The sequence below is a fragment of the Grammomys surdaster genome, unplaced genomic scaffold (assembly GCF_004785775.1).
Source record: "Grammomys surdaster isolate TR1022 unplaced genomic scaffold, NIH_TR_1.0 125603, whole genome shotgun sequence".
NCBI classification, from domain to species: domain Eukaryota; kingdom Metazoa; phylum Chordata; class Mammalia; order Rodentia; family Muridae; genus Grammomys; species Grammomys surdaster.
Window position 1 is genome coordinate 1,234,403 of NW_021620446.1, and position 15,141 is coordinate 1,249,543.

The 15,141-nt window shown below is 46.6% G+C and overlaps 1 protein-coding gene across 6 annotated transcripts in view; it reads right to left on the reverse strand.

The window, feature by feature from the left end:
• Positions 1-222: 222 nt before the first annotated feature.
• The window catches only part of Mob2 (MOB kinase activator 2), a 56,087-nt gene continuing 41,168 nt past the window's right edge, over positions 223-15,141 (reverse strand). For 3 of the 6 annotated variants that reach the window (XM_028787004.1, XM_028787008.1, XM_028787003.1), the window contains exons 2-5: positions 8,383-8,543; positions 8,117-8,210; positions 1,928-2,052; positions 223-1,255 (exon numbers count right to left, since the gene is read on the reverse strand). In XM_028787004.1, coding sequence (XP_028642837.1) covers positions 945-1,255; positions 1,928-2,052; positions 8,117-8,210; positions 8,383-8,543 — 691 coding nt within the window. In that variant the 3' untranslated portion in view covers positions 223-944. Of the gene's footprint in view, positions 1,256-1,927; positions 2,053-3,977; positions 4,523-8,116; positions 8,211-8,382; positions 8,544-15,141 lie in introns of those variants that run through there. The other 3 variants (XM_028787009.1, XM_028787007.1, XM_028787005.1) reach the window with 3 other exon arrangements.

Consider the following 15,141-nt stretch of genomic DNA (forward strand, 5'->3'; position numbering starts at 1 on the left):
CCATCTCCAGGCTTGGGCTTAGGTCCCATTTCCACCTAGGCAACAGGTTGCTTACTCCTAGGCTCCCAATGTTGAGCCAATTCTACAGGTCTGAAGACCTCCATCTTCACTCAAGGAGGTAGAGCCAGTGAGGATAAGATTAAGGTGCTGCACCCTTCCCTGTCCAGGAACCTCAGGGAAGACTCAGAACAATATGAAACAGAAAGCTGAGAGGACACAGGCTCTGACCTGAGAGAATTTTTATTATGTCTGAACAGATGAACTAAAGCAGATTCTGCCTTTCACTGACAGCCCTGTCTCCACACAGGGCCTCAGCCAGGTCCTGGGCTGCCCTGGCCCCTATGCACAAATGGGGCCTCCTTGGGCACTGAGGAGGCAGCAAGAAGGGGGTAATAGGAGCAAGCAGCAGGTGTTGGCCCTCCTGGGTCACCCCAGGCAGGCCTCTCTACCCCAGGGACTCTGAGCCAAGATCCAGGCAAGGGCTAGGGAGGAAAGCTGCAGGGCAGGCCTCTGTAAAAGCCCATCCCCAAAGCACAGCAGAACTCCAGATCTGCAGGGCAAGCCCCATAAGGGGGAGACACCTCTCACAAGGTGCTCCTTTCAAAGCCGCAGAGCCTCCCCACCCCATGGGGGAAGAGGGGAGGGCAAGAGCCACATGGAAGACCCAAGAAAGGAAAACCCCACAGAAGAAAAATCAAAACATCAGTCCAATAAATGTTTGTTGAATGAATGAATGACTCCAAAGGCTCTTCACTACAAACAGCACTCATCCATCCAACAGGGAAGTCAGGAAACACGCCTTGACTCCAGCGGCATCCATGGAGCCCACACTCTGAGCAGCCCGGGGCCCTCAGACCTCGCCACCAGCACGCCCGGGCATGTGTGCGCACACACAGACACACAGTTGTCTTTTTGCACATGTGCACCCATCTGGCCCTGGAGACTCATCTCTCCTTCACGTGGTTCTGTGCTCCAGAAGCTCCACTGCTGGCCCCATCCCCAGTGGCACCACTGTTACCCAGGCTACTGCACAGCACCTCAGTGAGGTCGTCCATGACAGCGGTTTCTTTGGGGTCAAGCAGGTTGAACTCTCTGGCAAAGAGGATGAAATGCACGTACAGTGTGTTCAAGTGTCCATGCAGCTCAAGGGCCAGGGTCTCCTTGAAGTGGGCCCAGTAGATGTGGCCCAACACGTGAAACAGATACTTGCAGATCTTCTTCACCAAGGACTCGAAGGAGCTGGGGAATTCTCTGCCTAGGGGGAGGCCACATGTCAGACCTGCAAGGAGGCCAGGCTCCTACAACTAGGCTTCTCTGGATGGGCCTCAAGAGCTCACAATTGCTACCACTCCTCCATAGAGTTCCCAGCAACCTGTCCCCCAGAGTGGCATCTGCCCAAAGTAACAGGTGCTGGCTGAGCCATGCTGGTCACCTGCACAGCAAAGAATATGTTGTGGGCACTCAGGCTCCATGTGCTTCTTCCAGCAGACACCCAGGGTATCTGTAGACCAGGTAGGGGAGTAGTAACAAGTACATGGGAATCCCTGTAAGCCAGACCTGGTCCCTTTACTGTTCAGGATGAGTTTTTAGCCCCCATCAGAACCTGCACAGGTCTGGAAATACCAACCCCAGGAAGATGGACTGTGATGGCCTCATTGTGCAGAGCTGGTAGCAGGGCCAAAGGAGGCCAAGTGGTGGGCCTTAGAGTGTATGTGGGCATTTGTCTCCCCATGGGCAGAACTCTGCATGGGAACCGTCTTCTCTCCTTAGCCCAGGTCCCCTGTGCCAAGCAGGAACTAGAATCATAAAACTGTAGCCCTTCTAGACCCCACTTGCAATCATACCCCAGAGACACCCTAGCCCAGTGCTGAAGAACTCGCTGGATTTGTGTAAAGATTTGGGTGCAAGCTGACCCAAAAAGACATACCGTATTTTGTGGGGAACACATCTTCATCAGTTACCAGCTTCTGCACAGAGCTCATGACAAAGTCAACATACTGGGGGGCGGTGCACTTGACCTTCTTCCCCCGCTCGTCATACCAGTAGTATTGTCTGTAGGGACAGAGACTTTGGTCAGGGTGTCAACCCTGCCAAATACCTACCCCAGTGTAGGCTCCCACACATACAACAAAAATTCAAAGGCAGTAGGAGCTGGGTGTGGTAAGCTATATACAACTGTTCCAATGGGACAAAGTGCTCAGAATAGCATCTGAGGAGAGCAAGGGCCTCATGTACAGGTAGCCCAATGTGACACATTCATTTTGCCTACTTCTGTAGATTTTATTTCTTTTAAATAAATTTATATCTTATATAATTAATTGGGTACAGGTTATCTGTCTAGGAGGTAGCCTGCGACTAGCCAGAGCCTAGAACCTTGGTAGTATCCTATTCCCAGAATTAGAAGCCACATTCTTCCCATGGGGAATAATAGATGCCTGAGGTCAAGTGACTTGACCCCTAGAGGCCCACCCCAAACTCTTTAGCCTATGTATAAGGTACCCAGTTCTTGTTGACTGCCAGTTCTGAGAAGACCAGCATCAGGGATGGGGAGATACTAGATGTATAGAGCTCCTGGGTCTTAACTATGTACAGTATCACAGTCACTCTGTGTCTGTCAAAAGGAGCAAGTGCTGCTCTTAATGCACTGCCTGCTGCTCCCTCAGGCATCTCCTTGGGAGATCTTGGATAAAGCAATCATGGGGCCTCTCACAAACCTCTAGTATCTGGACATGCTGTGGAGATGTCACACCACGTAGGTATTCTAGACTCAGGGCACAGCATGCTCCCCAAGCTCCTGCTGAGGGCCTGTGAGTTTTTTCCAATTGTGGACAATTATGGACCATGCTGTTACATTTGTCCCCATTGGGGGTGTGGGGGGTGTTCTACGTTAACACAAGTTTTCAGTTTCTAAAGCAAAGCCAAAGACAGGATTATTATGGTCACAGCAGGTGTGCATCATCTCACAAGAACATGTCAAAGTTATTCTGTATGCTGTCCCACCTGTATCTCACCAGCATCACATGTGCTCCCCAGCACCTAGTGTTCTGCAGTACCAATGTGGGCTTCATTTTTCTTTAAAACCCCAGTGTTATCTTTATAGTGGCTCACTGTCAGACTGTCACTGCAGCAACTGGTCCTTCCCCATTCTTGCTGATCAAGCCACTGCTTGCATGCTCCTGCACTGAGTTCTCTGTATGTCCTGGATACTAGTTCTTGTGCAACAGGTGCCTCCCAGATGTTTCCACATAGTTTGTGTTTGTTCCTTCATCTCACAGTTATCTTTCTTAGAGAAAAAGTTCTGAATCATAAAGTCCAGTTGGCTGAGTTGTGCTCATCAGTGAGCCACACCTTTTGTGTAATGTCCACCAGCCTAATACTAGGTCACGAAGATCTCTTCCTGTCCTCTAAAGCCACTGTACTTTCCCATTTCTGTATCAGGTGCAGGACTTAAAGTTGAGGTACTTTTCCTTTTATAGAAGCAGTTGTTGGGAAACAAAACCAAACCATCCTTTTCTACACTCAGTTTCATTGGCCACTTCATCAGAAATCAAAGGACTGTGCTTCTGGGTTTCCTTTTGGACTCTGCTCTGACCCAATAACTTTTGTCTCACATTTGGCCAACACCACACTTCCTGTCACTATGTTTAACAGTGTATCTTCAAACTGTGGGCCTCCTCCAGCTGTATTGTTGTGGCTACTCCTGCTGCCTGTTCCATGTAATAGCTGATAGAGTTTTTAACTGAGAACATACTAAAGCACAGATTCACTCAGTAAAGATTTGTATGTTAAGCTGTTCTCTTCAATCCATGAACACAGTGTGGCTATTTGTGTGCTGTCTTTGACTCTCCATCCTGGGCATCTGTGAGACAGAGCCCTATGAATGTTGTTTATAACTAAACATTTTGTTGCCTCTAGAGCTATTGTAAATGGTTCTGATTTATTAGTTAGGTTTTCAATCACACAGCTAGCACACAAACCTTTGACTGTTTCTGTGTGCTGATCTTGTAGAATTTATTTTGTTGCTCGACTCCTTCAGCATTTCACAGTTGTATTTCTGCAAAGAGGGATAGCTGATTTTTTTCTTTTCTGATATAGACTTTTCCTCCCTCTCCCTTGTAAGTTTTCTTCTCCAAAGAACAGCTGATTTCATGCTAGCTGTGTAACGTTTAGAGAGGATCTTGCAGTTTCCTAACTACCTCTGGAACATCTGTTAAAGTCATAGGGAACTGTCACATTCTCTTATGTTCATAATTCCTACCTCTGTCTCATCTTTGTGTCTTGCTAAGGCTTTATCAACTTTATTGTTCTTTCGAAGTAAGCACATATTTCCTTACAATTTCTGGAACTCAACTTGAGTGACTTCCACTCGTTTTATGGTTTCCTTTCTTATGTCTACTTAGGTTGGTTTTAACTCTTGGTCTGGCTGAGGTCTCTGTCTAAAATGTGTACTTGGATTGTAAACTGTTCTCACCACCTTGCTGTAGCTACAGACCGCAAATTCTTCTTTTTCTTTCTTTTCTTTCCCTTCCTCCCTTCCTCCCCCCGCCCCCTTCCTTCCTTTCTCCCCCATTTTCTTAGGCAGGTTTTCTCTGTAGCCAGGGCTGGCCTCAAATTCACAGCAATTCTCCTGCCTCAACTTCCCAAATGCTGGGATTACAGATGTGAACCACCAACTACCGTACTTGGCTGTATCTCACAAACTTTGAAACTTTGAGTTCATTGCCCTTGAGATTTTTTTTCTCCTGTGCTGGTTCCAAAGTGTTTGAAAAATTGTCTGTTATTTCTCTGACACTGATTCCCAGAATAACTCCATGATGATCAGATAAATTACTTAATGTAACTTCAACTATTTAAAGGTTGTCAAGGGCTCTGCTGGGAGCTGGGACAGGATCTTGTTTGGTGAGCACTCCTTGTGAAGTTGAAAATAAGGTCCATTTTGCTGCTGGGATGGGATGTCCTTAACCGACACCTCAGCCTCTTTCACCTACAGGGGAAGGGCCCCATGTAGCTGCTGGTTTGCTCTGTGAAGCGCTGCCATCTGGCACACAGGCATTGAGGAACACCACTGGCCTGATGAACAGCTCTTCCCAATTCAGTACTTCCTTCTGCAGCCTGGTTGATTCTGAGTCTCTGTTGCTATGAACACAGCTACTTCAGCGCTCAGCTGGTAGTGTTTTCTAGGTTTGTCATTTTCTACTATTAACTTTCCCACTTTACAGCATTTAAAGTGCCATTATGAGCCAGGAGCAGGTAGGCGGGGTATACCTGTGATAATCAGCTACTTGGCAGATAAAAACAGGAGGGTGGGTGCCAGCTCTAAGCTTGGACAACATGGCAGAATTCTGTCTCTTCTTCTTTTTTATTTTTTTCAAAGATTTATTTAATTTATGAGTACACTGTCACTGTCTTCAGACACACCAGAAGAGGGCATCAGATCCCATTACAGATGGTTGTGAACCACCATGTAGTTGCTGGGAATTGAACTCAGGACCTCTGGAAGGGCATTCAGTGCTCTTAACCACTGAGCCATCTCTCCAGCCCACAGAATTCTGCCTCTTAGAAAACTTTAAACAGGACAGCCATATGGCTTGGCAGCAAAGCACATGCTAGCATGCATAAAGCTCAGAGCTTCAGCATAAATCAGTCAACCAACCAATCAATCAAAATGAACACTTTGGTGTATCCAAGTTCCCCAGACCCCAAAAATGAATCCTTACAAGGTCATGGTATTATAAGTGGGCTTCTGGAGGTGATTAGGCCACAACGGCAGTGCTCCCTTGACCAGTGTTCATGCCTTTCAAAAAGAGCTGCTGAAATGAACCAAAAAGCTCTTCTCAGACTCCAAACCTGGATCTCAACTTGCAGTCCCTGAGAAATATATCAGTGCTGTTGAGGAGCCTCCATCATGGGCATTACGGCAGTCCAGACAGACAACAGTGAGTGTGTTTCTCACAGGGAAGCTCAGATTTAGTTCTACAAGAATATTTTCATAAAAATCTCTTGGAAACTCTCATGTTCACATTGTGGCCATCACTGCTGTATTTACATCTCCATTGTTGATTTTCTGCTTGTTCTGTTTTTATAATCTTTATGCTTCTATGGTCTTGCTGTATTTGGGACTATATCCTCCCTGCCTTTTTTAACTATTCCATTTCAATTTACCCATTATGGTTCTGACCGTATGTTTTTGTGTCATTTTTTAAATTGCTTAAAGAATTTCAAAGTACATCTTTAGCTCTTCGAGCTCAAGATTCTGCTCTGAGTTTGGCATCAGCTGGGGAAAATCAGTCAGCAACGGGAAGTAGGCACCTCTCTCCTTTCATCACCAGTGCTCACGTGTCCCTTCTCTGAACCCTGACAATGTGTCAGGCCATAGTCCATTCATTCTTAAACTACTTCTGAGAGCTCCAAAGAAGAGTCTGTGTTTCTCATGTTGCTGTGACTCTTCTTTTGTGCTGTTGCACAGCTGAAGAACTGGTTGGAACTCTTCCTGCAGTGGGTCAGACAGCTTGCAGTGGTCCACTCAATTGTGCTCCTGAAGGGCATGGCTGCTGGGTGTGGAATGCGGACTAATACTTTTTCCCTGTAGCACCTGAGACATGGGGGTGCTCCCCCAAGGCTCACAGTTCTGCCCTGGATACCATGGGGCCTAAGAGTGCTTGGCGTCTGTGCTGTTTCACAGATCAGTCCTTAAGGGCTCACTCAGCTCTACCAATGTAAAGGGATGTCTCTGGGGGACCTCTTTGGACATGTTTCTAAACATGTCTTGGCCCCCTGGATCCTAGTGCTGGCTTTTTGAGGTTATCCTGCAGAAGCTGCAAGGATGGAAATGAGACCTAGCCTAGTGCAGACCCTCCCTAACCTAGGCAAACCTCCAGAGCTGGTGTACAGGAAGGAGTTCTGTGGATTTCTTACTAACCCCCTTTTTCTTTTAAACTAGTTTTGAGTTTCCCTTGGTAGCATATGATTCCTGCAATGGGATTATAGTAGGAATTACTAAGTGATACCACAAAGTGAGCGAAAGGCTTAGATGCCCAGGCTCTCCAGCACACACCATATGCAGATCTGTACAACACTAGCACCTATGCTCTTGAGAAAGCTTCTCCCAAACAAAGTCAGCACTCAAAGTCATATGGGAGAAGCCAGAGAGGGTACCATACTGTTTGACATTGTCTAGACTGTGCACACACTCTCAAATGCCACCTCAAAACCTGTCATGGTTCCTTCAGGGGCCACACCTCTGTCCTACACCCAAGCTTGTTTCCAAAAGCCTACCCACTTTCTCTGGAAATGCTTAGGTGATACTTGACCCTCCTGGAGGAACAGAGCCAGCGCTCTGTTCCCCCTACATTGAGAGAAACTGAGCTGTGACCACTACAGCTATATGAGCAGACCTAGCTAGCTGAGGTAGAGAGACTCCTGTCACCTGCTCTATCAGGACTTACAATGGACTCTTTTTTGTCTGGGGAGAACTGCATCTACACGGAAGACTGCTTGAATGTATACTATACTACACACACACACACACACACACACACACACACACACACACACACACACACTTCCATGTGCCCATAGCATCTTGATGACAAGGAACCATTATGGAAGATCTTCCATCTCCTTGGCCACATACAGCCTTCTGCCTGCACCAGCACAGTCACTTCTATCATCAACTCAGAGCTGCTGGCAAACATGTGCCACTCAATGGCAGTGAGGGTCCTTGGAGCCCCTGAAAATATCTGCATTCTACAGCACTGAATGTACAAATACATCAGAAGAGAGCTGTCAGCACTAGACCTGTTCAGAAGTTGTCAGTAAGACACCTCCACTAGTAGAATGAACCTGCTTATTTGGCCCTGCAGCTCCTTAGGACACTGAGCACTCTCCAGGCTCAGGGACCATGTAGGCATGGCCTGCCTTTGGCCTCTGATGGCACCAGCAGAGACACTCAAACTGAGCATCTGGCCTCTCTGGTACAGAAAGACTTTGCTTAGCCTGAGATTGTTCAGGGAATCCAGGTAAAAATGTAGTCTGAAAAGCTAGTAGCCCAGACAGCAAGGTCAACCACAGCCCATCCCACACTCCCAGCTGGTGCTATGGCCAGGCTGCTACTCACGTGTTGCATACGGCCATTGTCTGACACGTCTCTCCTGTGCAAAATTCTGAGATTGTGCTATACTGCAGGTTGATGTGGTGAAAAAATGTTGTTGCTGGAAGAGAAGCAAAGAGCCTGGTGAGTAATCGTCCCTGCTCCAGCTCCTATGACAAGGAGGGGTTCACCTGAGTTCAGCCTGTCCATTCACTACTGCTCTAGGGGTACTTGGAGATGGGGGACACTCCCTGCCCTGCAGCTGCTGCACCCGCCTCCCCACCCGCACGCACTGTTGCTGGCCAGCCACTCGTTGAGGTCGATCTCCCGGGGCAGCACTACCAGCTCCTTGAATTCAAAGTCAGTGATCCTGGACTTGGTGTGCTCTGGCTCCAGGTACACCTTCTTCTCCTCTGCAGCAGGTTTCTTGCCGTTTGGCTTAGCTTTAGACTTCCTGCCAAGAAAGAAAGGATGGCAATGGTCATCATGTGTCCCGCCTGGGCCCAAACCACAGGATTCTGAGGAAGGATTCTTGCACACTGGGCTAATTAAATCAGACGAAGGCAAGGAGAGAGGCCACCAAAGGCCAGATTTCTCTGGGCAATTGGGTGGCTATGCTACCATAGGCCAATCCAAACGATCATGACCCTATAGAGATCCTGATGGATAACACTGTGGACCTGTGCTGCAACACATATGTGACAGCAGGGGGCAGCACTTAATGCCTGAAACATAAACCTCTTTCAAAAAGCTTAATCAAGTTCCGAGGGCCTAAAAGAGTACATAAAGTTCTGAGGATGTGAAAGCTTAAGGTTCTGAAGGTCTAAGAAAGTAAGTTAAGGTAATAAAAAAAAAAAATTCGGATTTCTTTTCCCCTCTATGCTACTGTTATACTAAGATCTCAAAGGTTCAGGAAACCTATACTCAATGGTTTAACTCCTGTGGTGGAGTCTGGAAACTGCCTACCAGCAGGTTGCCAAAAAGAAATACTTATCCCTGTAACACCTATATTGATTTCTAAAACACCTGTCCCCTATGCTTACTTTCTGTATGATCAAACTAGAGATTACTGTCAATGCTGGCCAGAGACTTATTAGCTTTGTAAGAGACATGATGCATATTCCAGGAATGTGTTCTACCTTTTATGCAGAATGGGGGATCTTTATATCCTAATTAAAGACCCATGGCACCCCAAATAGCAGACAGGGTCACTGGTAAACCTTATTATAGCGTTTATAACAGCCGCCCATCAGGCACAGTCCAAATACAGAGGGTACACATCCCACTCTCTCAACCCTTAGGCATAGACATGGTAGAAGAAGTGGTCCACAGCTCCTCAAAGGTCCTAACTGCTAATATCACCCCTTTTAAATGATATTAATCCCACCTCCCTGTCACATCATCTTGTTTTAGACCTTACCTCTACACATCAGCTATTGAATAATGTTCTGCCTGACTGCTTTGAAGAATGTTGGCTGTATGTCCTTCCTGAGTCAAACTTATGTCCACCATTTGTGGCCTCGTCCATTGGCTTATTAAAACTCTCTCACCTGGCTGCTCATTAATTGCTCTAAAGTAAGTATCACTATCATCTTTCTCTCTCCCACATATGTCTTCAGTATCACAAACTCCTTTAATTTCTCAGAAGCATGCTTTGGGGGCACACTGGATTCTGCAGACTACAACAATACCTCTGTACTACCACCCAGCTGCTGTGTACAAACATTCACAATGCCTCAAGTCTCTCCAGCATTCAACTTTACTGCTGCCTTTCCACTGGCTGGTATGGGACTTGTGCTCTAGTGTTCCTTTTTCCAAAACTAGGGATGGTACCCAGTGAAGAACCCTTGCCAGTTCCCATCACAGGAGTGATTCAGGTCCTACCCTTTCTTGCAGTCCGGGCCATAACCACTGAGTGGTGGGACTGACTACTTCTCTAGCTATTTGCCAGCAGTTTTCCTCTAAGTTCATCCAGGATCTCCAACAGGTGACTCAGACCATCCTCACCCTCCAGGGCCAAATAGACTCACTGACTGCCATAGTGCTGCAAGATCAGCGAGGATCAGATTTACTAACAGCAGAGAGAGGTAGTTTTCTCCAGGGAGGAATGTTGCTTTTATGTCAACTAGTTGGGTATAGTAAAGAATAAGACGCAACAACTCCAGACAGATCTCTAAAACATAGGAAGCAGCTTCATGCCTCTGGCCAGTGGATCACTGATAGTCCAGTATGGAATTAAATACTACCCTTCTTACCCCACCTCCTTTTCTTAACACTATTGTCACACTCTGGCTTATAAACATCTTGTCTAGATTTCTTCAACAACAAATCCAAGATTTCTAACCAGACTTTTAATCAGTTGGTATTATAGGATTACTGGCTCCTAGCTAGGAAGACAGAGGCCTGCAACTCCTGATTCATACCCTGACACTGAAGATCAAACTTGCCCTAAAAACTTCAATGCCCCCATTCAACAGGAAGTAGTCTAATGATTACATTGCTCCTTTCTTGACCCCTGATTGTTTAGCAATAGTAAACAAAAAAGGGAGAATGTAAACCCCTAAAGGGGCTCAAATGGCCAGGCCCCATCCCTGAGAATCTCCAACTGACAGGCTTTGCTCACAGAACACTCTAATGGTCATAATGGCCTAATCCAGCCCCTAAAGACACAGGTGGCCAAGCTCAGGGCTTAAAATTCTGCCAATCTCTGAGCTCATCCTAAGTTCAGGACATGAAATCTCACCATTTCCTGTCCTAGAAATCCCTACCCTGGGGAGCTCCACTTCCAAAAAAAACCCTGTATCAGTGGTTCTCAACCCTCCTAATGCTGTAACCCTTTAATACAGTTCCTCATGTTATGGTAACCCCCAACCATAAAATAACATCATTGCTACTTTATAACTATTACTTCATAACTATAATTTTTGCTACTGTTATGAACTGTAATGTAAATATTTGATAGTAACCCCTGTGGTTGCAACCCATAGGTTAAGAACCACTACTTTATATAAAGCCTGCCTCCTGCTCAGTTTTTTGCTGCTTCTCATCTGAGCAGATGCACTCACCCTCCAGTGTCTTCTCCCAATAAATCTCTTGTGTGAGGTTTGTTGTGTGGTGTGACTATGGCTCCCAACTGCCAGGATACCTTTCCCCTCAGAGCTGCAATACTTGCACAAGGACATTCCTGAGCAGAGGCCCCACAGGCCACACCAAGGCTCTTCCTTCCAGGCAGGCCAGTTCAGAAAGGTTCACAGCTACCATGAAAGCTTCAGAGGAAGGAACACCCATGGGAGGTACCAAGTTGCTAACCCACAGAGGGCACCCCAAGAACTGACTATCCTCCCCAGTAGAGAGCTAGCTCCTCCTTTATGTCTTGCTAATGTGCTCTACCACCAAGCAGCATATTCTCCCTGGAGTGTAAGAGCACCTGGCCAGGGTATAACACTCCTACCTTGTTACCCTTTGTGGAGTGAATGCAAGAGAAAACAACCCCTAATGCTCTGCCTCAGCATGGAGCCTCCCTCTACTAGTTCCCTCGTAAAGGCAGAGGCAATAAGAGAACCCAGGCTTCTCATATTCCAGACTGCACAGGACTATTTGCTAAGTTTCTACCTTGTTTTGAAACATTTTTTTAAAAAATAAAATTATGTTGCTGTTAACAGAAAGTGAGCTTATTAAGTCTATTTTAAACATCAAATGTATGTCTTTAAAATGTACTGTTTTCACTTGAATAGAGATCCCAAATTTATAAAGCAGCAACTGCAATCTCACATAATGCTCAGTTCCTCCAGTCCAAGTACTCAAACACTGGTGGCAACACTGAGCCTTTGGTTCTTGGTGAACAAGCTTCTAGGCAGCCACTAAGATGGGGTGTGACCCTTATGAGATCTATAGTGCCCGACTGCCAGTGATTACCTGGCCTGAGTTATCTGTGAGGTGCTAGCTCACCAGAACAAATGATTCTGCTGAAGTCTCTGTCATGTAGCTAAGTCTACAAATGGTTAGAAAGATTTGTTGATCTGAAGTTTCCCTGGTGAGCTACTTGAAGTAGTCAAGTGAAGTAGTCTACAGATGCTCCTGGCTGGCCATGTCAGACCAACACACTGGATGGCAGGCCCTTGTAGGCACTGACCACACAATGCTAGAAACAAAGAAGCCTCTACTGCTTCTCTGAACTGCTGGCACCCACAGGTCTGACATGGTCAGGCTTCAGGATGAGAGAGTACTGGGTGAAAAGCCTGAGAAGCACAATGAATGTTCCCATAACAAAGCTGAGTCTTGTCCTCACATAATCAAATTAATTCTTCAGTAGTGAACTTTCTGACTTTTAAAATATAAGAGGTAAATTAATACTGGCATGAAGCCTTGTGACCAGAAAAGGATGTTTTTTGATCAGAAACTCTTAATATGACATTCTGTGGGAAGTGCTGGACAGTTGGAGGTCTGAGGAAAGAAACACAGTTTGGCCTTCTCTAGAAGCAACCAATTGCAAGGAGCACCAGCTATCCAGAGCCTACAAAAGACCAGGAGAGTGAGGAAAGGAGCAGATCCAGCAGAGGGGTCCTCTGTAAAAGAAGCAGTCTCCTTGTACCCATCCTGCTCCATGGAGGTGAGAAGCAGCTAGACCATCCAGTAGGGAAGAACAGTGTATTTAAGGAATGACTTCTAGGGTCTTGGAATCTTTGCAACCAGGAGGATGGAAGTGGTGGGGCAGGAGGTAGCCTCTGACTCAGATTCTCACCATGCCCTCTCCAGGTTAGTCCCGCCTGTCTAGAAGAACTAAAATGTAGGCCCTCAGGCCAGAGTACCAGCTAGATACCTGTCTTTTTGCCCTGAGAACACAGGCAATTGTGCCAGCTACTATGCATGGCATCAGGAGGCAGCCTGGCTTGGCTCTGAGTCCCGTGTTCCACAACCCTGAGAGGCTACATGGGGGCAGGGTGAAAGGTCTTTCTGACTGTGACCTATTTTTTCCTTTCTTGTGCTTTAAAAGGTTGCTGATGGTTTATTTAAGAGAAAGAGGATAGAAGAATGTTCCCTGAATGCCAGGGAAATGTTTTCCTTTCGGCTTCTCATGGCAGAGCTTAGCCTTAAAAGGCGATGTGTGCTTGTCTTCCAGGGCAGGGCCAAAAGCAGCCAAACCAGGCAGAGGACAGGGTAGGGTTCAACCCAGCCTTTAGGCTCCTGGCACAGCACAGGCTCTACAAGAAACAGCACAGAAATCTGTTAGGGCTAAAGCACAGGTGTGGATGTACCATATAGAAAGAGAGCACTTTAAGGCCCTCAGGCATGAGCCCAGCAGTGTAGACTTTAGCCTCTCTAGGAGTTGTAGATAAGTTCCACGAGGGACTCTGCCAATGATTTTGGGACACATCCACTCCCTGTCCTCAGCACTTCTCTGAATCCTTGTCTTACACTACTGATATATGCTAAGTTCACCTTACTGTTCAGTCCAAAAGAAGAGACCCATCTCTCTAATACTGTATCAGGCCTGTAGTGTCTTCAAAGGGTAAGTTTTCCTTGAAACTATCTACTACCTTCTGTCTTCTGTGTATTCTATCCTAGAAACCAAAACTACAGAGCAGGGGGCTGGTAAGGGCCAAGCTGTCAAGCCATTTCCTTGTTCTGTGGCTTGGGATATTCACCTGCAAGCTAAAAGAAGTAAAGACAGAACAACTAGGAAGGTGGCTGGTAGGAACCAGCCATCGCCATGACTCCTGAGCACAGTTTTGAACCCATTCAAGGAAAGTATCCTATGAACAGCATCCTACTCTTACTCCCACTCATAGTTACAAGGGAGGAGATAGTTCCTCTGGGCAGAAGCTACTCCCCAACCTAGTGAGGAAAGGAGTGCCTGCCTCCCTCTATAATGGGCCACAGGGGCTTAGGGTAAAGTCAAAAGGCAGCAAGTAGATGCCATGCTAGACAGACATCAGTATATGCATATGAAGCCCCAAGCTTTTCCTATTTTAGTCATATCTCCATTTAGCTGCTGTCCCCCACCACATAGGGCCAACTTGGACCCTGGAACACTCTGAGACACTCTCCTGCTAATCTAAGTTTCTCTGTCCTAGTCACAGAGCCCTCACTCCAGTAAGAGGAACAAGAGGTAACACAGGGCCCACACTCTGCTTGAGAATAATATGGTAATTGCTAGTAGAAAGGCCTCTTGAAGGACATCAAAAGCCTTACTCCAATTTCTTTCCCTGAAGGGGATTTAGCCAGGGCAATAGAGTCATCTAGAGACCAGTTTTAACTCCTTTGCCAGTGTCTGTTTTCATATGGTAGGTTGGGCAAACAAAGATCTCCAGGGTTCTGAAGCAAGCTGGAAAGGCCATGGCATCAGTGGCTGGCCATATCTGCACACTTGCCTGAGGTCAAAGGCTCTCCTGGCTTCCTTATACCACTCACCACTGTGACCCATGTGGAGGGAGGACTATGCAGACAAAGCCTTGAGTGAGCAGCACACAGACTGTATGTACTACAGGGACCAGGGAGTGGGCGCCACACATCAGTATACACACAAAACTGCTATGAGATCCTTGGAAAAACATCCCCAAAACAAAGCTCCCAATGGTGAGTGTGAGGCTGGCCCCAATGAGCATTTTACTTAGTAAAATACCTACTTTAGAGGTATCCACGTTCTACCAGAATCACCTTCTTCTTGTCTCCCACACATCCACCTGGCCTTAGATTCCTTCTCTCTGCTTCAATGTCTCTGTTGCCACAGTGCTATGCCCACCCTGCCCATATGCAAACTCTTCTGGTCCTTTAAGGGCCCAACTATGAAATGTCACATCTTCTATTCTAGCCGGCCATATCCTACAACACAGAACCCTTTGGCATCCCCAGCACCAGGTGTGAGCCAATCCTTATTGCAAGTCTGACCTCTGAGGAGCAAAAGAAATTTGCAGAGTTAATAAAAGGAATCTCTATGACAACATGGTGTCAAGCATGAGGCTGGGATGGCTCTGATATTGTTGGTGGGAAGAAGGCTAGCAGCATCTTTCTGGAACCAAGATGATAAGATGCTATGCTGCCATCTGCTCTTG